This window comes from Nipponia nippon, unplaced genomic scaffold, assembly GCF_047370975.1.
Source record: "Nipponia nippon isolate SJK-2023a ecotype South Korea unplaced genomic scaffold, ASM4737097v1 scaffold_7, whole genome shotgun sequence".
NCBI classification, from domain to species: domain Eukaryota; kingdom Metazoa; phylum Chordata; class Aves; order Pelecaniformes; family Threskiornithidae; genus Nipponia; species Nipponia nippon.
The window spans coordinates 10601694-10608280 of record NW_028262391.1 but is presented as its reverse complement, the minus strand read 5'-3'; the positions used below and the strand labels follow the sequence as shown (position 1 = coordinate 10608280).

Sequence of the window (6587 nt, the reverse complement as noted above, 5' to 3'; positions counted from 1 at the left end):
CCAACTTACTGAGGTTACAATCCCCTCATCAAGATCATCGATAGAGATATTGAACAGGACCAGCCCCAATACTGAGACCTAAGAAACACCACTCGTGACCCTTCACGGCTTGTACATCACTCACGGTGAAACCAGCAACAAGGCAAACAACGGCAAACTCTGCAACAACCCCTCCTGCCCGAGGATGGGGAGACTTGTTCAATGACATTGGTATGGGTGGGGTCTTTACCCCAGAGGGTAGACACTGGTATCACAGGGATGGACATGAATGAAAACCCCAGATGAAACACATCTGAAGTTCCTTCTCATCAAATTACTTTTTCACTGGAAGAGGATATGCAGCTTAAGTGAAAATTACAAAAGCTCTACCAATACAATGGGACTTTCTTATAGACATCTTCATTATCCTCCACTTATCACCGCTAATTTGCTGCAGGACCCTTTGCTCCCACCTGTGGATCCAAACAATCCAAACCAAAAAAAATCACTAGTAGGCACTGAAAAATACACAATCTACTAATTAATTGTGCTAGTTAGAGTAGGTTATGGCATTATTTGGAGACTGACATGTGCAGAAACAAGCGCCAGTAAAAGGCCTCCGCAGCCTCTGCGTGTGCCAGTTTTGCCCGGTGCGGGATGTCCCTCCTACCTCCCGCCCCGCCGGGCCGACTCGCTCCTGAGGAGAGGGTGGCGGCTGCAGCCTCTGCGCGGTTCTGGGCGGAGGCCGCCCGGGCCGGCCCGGCCCGGCTGGCCTCCCGCCGGGAGCTGTGGCGAGATGCGCCCCGGGAACGGCCGCCTGAGGTAGCGGCGGGGGGAGCCGCCAGGCCGCGGCCCGTCTAGGCAGAGGGAGCTGGCCTCGGGCGGGGCCGCGCCTCCTCACCTCCGCGCCTTCTCACCGCCGTCCCTCCTCACCTCCGCGCCTCCTCACCGCTGTCCCTGACCGCCGCCCCGGGCCCTCCCGCGCGGCTGCTGCCTCCCTCCCGCCTTGGCGCTTGCTCTGCCGGTCCTCACCCGTGCTGCGTTCTCGTTCTCCTCATTCTAGGGAAATTCTGTAAGCCGCAGTTCAGAGGAATGCTTGTTTTTAGAAGAAAACAAAACACCACCCTCACTTTCCCCCACGCCCTAACACATGGTCTTAATTTTTCTGGAATATTGCATGTGATTCTAGCCATCGTATTTTGAAGAATTAAAAGATACTTAGTGGGGGACACAGGCTTTGCTGATGATACAGGGAAGAGTAAGCTTGGAAGACCAGGTAAACAAAAAGCATAAGAAAGATTTTCACTGAAGTACCACCCTGCAAATTACATTGTTGGGATGCCCTCCCGACAGAATGCTCTGGAAACCGGTGGGAGAGGGGAGGCCGCCAGGAGCCACGGGCACACCACTCACCCGGCAGAAAACACCGGCCCTGGAACCCTTGGCAGGTGTGCGGTTGTTGGTGCAGCCCGAACTGGCTCTCTGAACTCCGGTAGAGAAACGAGAAGGGCCCATCAGCAGGACTGCTACATTAACTTCTTGTCTGGGAAAGCCAGAGTGTTGACATGCTGCCTCTGCACTGACAGGGGGTTCCAGTCCCTCACAGCCTCAGCAAATCCCTCCCTGACGAACAGTTTTATTACAGCTCTTAGGTAACAATACATGGGAGCAGCCATCTGCACAAAGCACTGCTCACCGGCGTGGAAGGAAGGAGAGACACCTTCCAAGATGTGAGGTGGCATCATTAGGGACAAACTGAATCACCTTTACGAACAAGCACACATTCAGTGTTTCTGCCAAAGAAACTTGATTAATATTCCTGAGTAAATACGCCGTGAATTAACAAACACATTTCTCAAAACAGGGTCAGAACCTAATACACTTTGCATTTCTGTTTGGTGGGGGTTCCAGAGCTTTTTTATGTAAACGCAAGATATTGTTAGAAGCATTCTAACAATTAATTAGCATGAATTATGTAAGGGAATGATTCGAGGAAGAGTGTTAAAATTAATTACTACTAACAGTTGCACTGGATCTTAAATCTCCCATGTCATGTACCATGACAGTACAGACCAGATATTCAAATGTAAGCCCAGGATGTTTAGGTTTCATGGCTTGTTCCTAGGAAAGACGACAGGTATTTTCTTTATGCAGAATTTAAGAAACTTCTTGAATAAGGGATCAGACTGAAAACAATGCACTATTTAAGATGTCAAAACAGAACTTAACAGCAAATGGACTTGCTGCTAACTTTTCTGCTTAGAGATAACTGTATTAAACAAATCATAACAGAACATTTGTGTTAGTGAATTATGAATCACAAGTCATGGTGGCACTGGGGAGCATGCTGTAAGCATTATGAGTAAAACTGTAACCATCACTAATGACCATCACTACTAATAAACTGAAACATAATGGTAGAATAACTCATTTCATTTGCTAAGTGCTAATCATTTAATTCAAAATGGATGCCTTGTGCACAGAATAGCATGTCTGTACCTTTATTCCAAGCGGTGTTACACAGTTCCCTGGAAAGCACATACTAAAATCCTCCAAAGAAAAAAAAAGAAACAATTTAATAAAGGCATATGCATCCAAAATCTTTAAGCTCATTTATATTTGTTTTTCATGTACAAGATCAAAGAAATAAAAAATACCAGAATCAAACCCTGGATACAACAGTTTGATCTGATTGCTTTTGATACATACAAATTGTTGCAAGGTACTCAAAATTAAAAACAAATGCTCACACATGTCATATAACAAAATGAAAAAAGTAAATAAAAAGTTAAAGTACTAGCATGTACATGGATATTAGGAAACAAGTTTATTTGAACACCCATATTTTTCTGTATTTAAAATAGACATTTTAATCCTTCCCTTCCCCCAAACAGCATTTGTTCTCAAAAAGTCAAACCCAATCCCTCCCCAAGTTACATTCTAACAGTATTACCAGAATACAAACTGTAATTAACAACGTCCCATTACTTCTGTATCACCAAGACTTATGTATGCCACCCTCAGTGACGGTCAACAGTAAAACTGTCCAGCTGGCACGTTTCTTGTCTTTTACTACAAGTAGACAGTGTACATTTAGTAAAGTAAATGTTCAAAACCTGAAATAGTACAGTGAAATATTGTCAGCAATAAATTTAGTGTCATAAGAATTACATATGCTTCGAATGCTTAAAAGTTCTGCCGTAAGCGTGTTTGAAGCCAGAAACTTTTAAAAAAAGAGAACTTTAAAAAAATAGATTTTATTGTTGCTTTACTTCATCTGATACGTCCTCTCCAATACAAAAATGAAAAGCTTACAGTGTAAAGAATCACTTTTAACTTAACCGTGATTTGGTTCACGACTGAGTAAAGATCTGACCTAAGATTCCGGCGGTTGTTTTACACTGGAAGTAATGTTTCACTTAGCACCCTCCTGTTCCAAATCTGCTGCTGGTTTGATTATGGAAGTAATATGGAAACATCGTTTCTGGTTTTTTACCTCCTTAAGGTCTTTGAACCAAGACACTTAACCGCCTGAAACAGCAATGAAAGAGGAATCAAGTTTGTAGCTTCACAATTCTGATAAACATCTTAATGTGATTTTACTAGAAAACTGCATCCGTTTTCATTGTAAGGAGTATGGCCTTCCGTTGATGAAAATCAGGGTAGCCAAACAGAAGTCAACACAGGTTAGCTAATTCACGCCAGCTGAGAACCTGATCTGCTTGGAATAGCTTTTGATTCTGACAAAACTTGAATTTACAATACTACAGACTTACTAGCAAATGAACAAACTGCATTTTCTAAACATAAGCTAATGATGAGCAGTATCAACTGAATCATACTAGAGCTCAGATCGGCAGCTACTGTAAATTGTTCTAGCACCAATGGCTTTCAGTTTGTTAGGCCAGCCACACAGCACTAACGAGCCAGCCTGACGAGCTGGCATCACAACCAGACGCCAAAAAATCTCCAATTCTTTTACCAAAGTCAGTCATGTCACTAAAGAACAAAGCCTTAGGACCATCTGTGTTTCATTTAGGCTGACAACCTGAAGAAGTCCCTAAAAGAGACAGATTAATCATAATTAAAGTAATACTGGTCAGCCCTGCCCGGTCCCCTGTTTGTTGAAAAGAAATTTCTGCTATCTCAACAGTTAGCAGTAGCAAAAATAATTAAAAACAAACAAACAAACAAAAACCTCCAGAAGAATAAAAGAAACACAATGCCCATTCAGTAATTAAATTCTGTGCAGACACAACTCTGCTGTCACATCTCATTTTCTATTAAAAAAAAAAAAACAAACATAAAAAGAGCTACTTTTCCCTATGTAATAAAACTTCATGACTGTAGGTCTTTGCCTTCCATCTATTTTTTCGAAATTTCGGTGTGTGTGCTTTTTATTTTCCATCTTCTGATACCAGGTACACCCAGTAGTTCATCGTTGACAAGGCAGTTTATTGTATCAATTTCTTCTGTTATGTTTTTTACTGAACAGTGGTGATTCGTTTTCTGTGTATCCCTATCTGCAGCCTCCCTTCCCGGCAAGGATCTACATTTGTTACATGATCATTTGTCCTCCAAACCTACTCCATATTGCCATCACTCCATCTCTGACCTTTTCACCTACCTTCACCCAACCAGATGGAAAGAAGTCTTTAGTGACCCATATTCCGGTGCATCGGCAAGATCTTGTTAAGTGTTATCAGACCTGGCAAACACACATTTACACTGAGTGCTACATCTCTTCCTCTCTCTACATAGCCTGGATTAAGCCTAGAGAAAAGTTTGAATGCCTTTCATAAAAAGACATATTTTTCAATATAAAAAGCTTAAATTCATAGATTATAAATAATATAATTTCAAAAAATATTTAAGAATTTTAGGACTTCATTTGCATTTCAGGGGAACTGCAACTTACTGTCCTTGATGCCTTCTCAGTCCCAAACCTCTGATAAAGAAGTATTTGTAGGATATACAATCGTTAGAAATACACAGAACACGCCCTGTGTCCTGTACACCGATTACGGTAAGTGAAAGACTTAAGAACTAAGCAACTTTACCAGACAAGTTACAATACTGCTTTAGCATTGCTCTGGTAAAGCTACCATCTTTTTTCATGTATACAACTACATGTATTTTGACATTGTCAGTTAAAAACATTACTGCAAACAGTATGAGCAAGGGTTTTTCCCCCCCTACGTATGACATTAACAAGTTGTGCCACATTTTTCAGACCTGATTTTAAAAGCATGGTTTTGCATTTAACATATTTGCCACAGATTTTATATATATAAAAAATTGTTTGTTCATGTGTTAAGTTACAAAATTGTAGTGCTTAATATAATAAACATAAAAATCTAAGATATTTTTTAAAATGCTTGTTTATAATACATTGCTTTGTTTTTAGAAGGCAGCAGTCAGTACCAGTCTGCTTTATTTTGCAACAATACTGTAGAGTAAAAATGTTGCTAAACAATTCTGGTACTTTCAGATTGGAAGTATTTATTTTCTGAAAACTATACAGTAATATACTGAAAAAAGAAGCTACAATAGTACTGTTTGTGCCTTTACACATATATAATGAGAATTATTATGAATTATATGGATCAGATTTAATCTGTATTCCATACAGCACAGTTAGTTACTAAGAATGAAAAAGAGATTGTTAAAGCTTAAGTAAGTTGATAAAAAAAGCTTGATACTATTGTCATAAACATAGTAATAAAAATGCTCTCATGGCCTGATGCTGTGCACGTTTTTTGAACCAAGTGACCTAGTAGTTAGCTTTTGTGATTCATGAAGGCTTTGTGATGTTAATCAATACCTAGGAGATGGTCAGGGACATGCACAAACACCACCCACTTTCTGTCCTTAAAGTGAAACATTTCTGCCTGGTCTGAAAAGGTAAAGAAGTACACAGACGTGTAAAGTAGTGTGCTTTTTTTAAAAGAGGAAGAATATATATGCATATATGTATTTATATATATATATATATATATGTATGTATTTTATATTTAAATTAGTGTCAATCAAATCCAGGCATAGATTAAACTGACCTTAAAGATGATGTAACAAAAGTCATTAAGGCACTAAGTTGTATCTCTTGAGGATTTTCAGATATTCTACCTCTATCTCAAGAGGAAAAAGAAATGTTGAATTGCATTGTAGGCCCTATCAGCATTGAGTGATTACAGCCAGGTAAGGAAGGGCTCATTTTTGTTGAGTACTGACTCCACATCGTTGAGAATAGGGATCAAGTCATCTGACTCCAGAGTCCCAAGATCAACATTTGTTCCTGGAAGACAGTCGAGGAAATCAGGGAAACGTGTTTGTTGTGGATTTATGTTCATTGTCGTCTGTGCTATAGTTTCTCCTAGGAAAAGTAAAGAAGAACTTTTGAAATACCAAACTCTTCTTATGGGCAATTTAAAACAACACAGTCGATATAAAAATTAGACTCCCTCTTTCCCATAAGCATTCCTGTCCTCTACAAATGTTACCTCAAGACTGTATTTGCTTGCAGAATGCATATTCTTGTAAGAGTTAATTTCATATCCTTGCTTTGCTCTCAGAAGCACAAAAGGCCCTTTCCAGCAGTGTTCAAAGTA

The 6587-nt window shown here is 40.1% G+C and overlaps 1 protein-coding gene across 1 annotated transcript in view; it reads right to left on the bottom strand.

Moving 5' to 3' along the window:
* Positions 1-2568: 2568 nt before the first annotated feature.
* The window catches only part of WWTR1 (WW domain containing transcription regulator 1), an 86053-nt gene continuing 82034 nt past the window's right edge, over positions 2569-6587 (bottom strand). Inside the window, exon 6 of the mRNA XM_087740388.1 lies at positions 2569-6352. Within this exon, the coding sequence (XP_087596514.1) occupies positions 6168-6352 (185 nt within the window). The 3' untranslated portion in view covers positions 2569-6167. The remainder of the gene's footprint in view (positions 6353-6587) is intronic.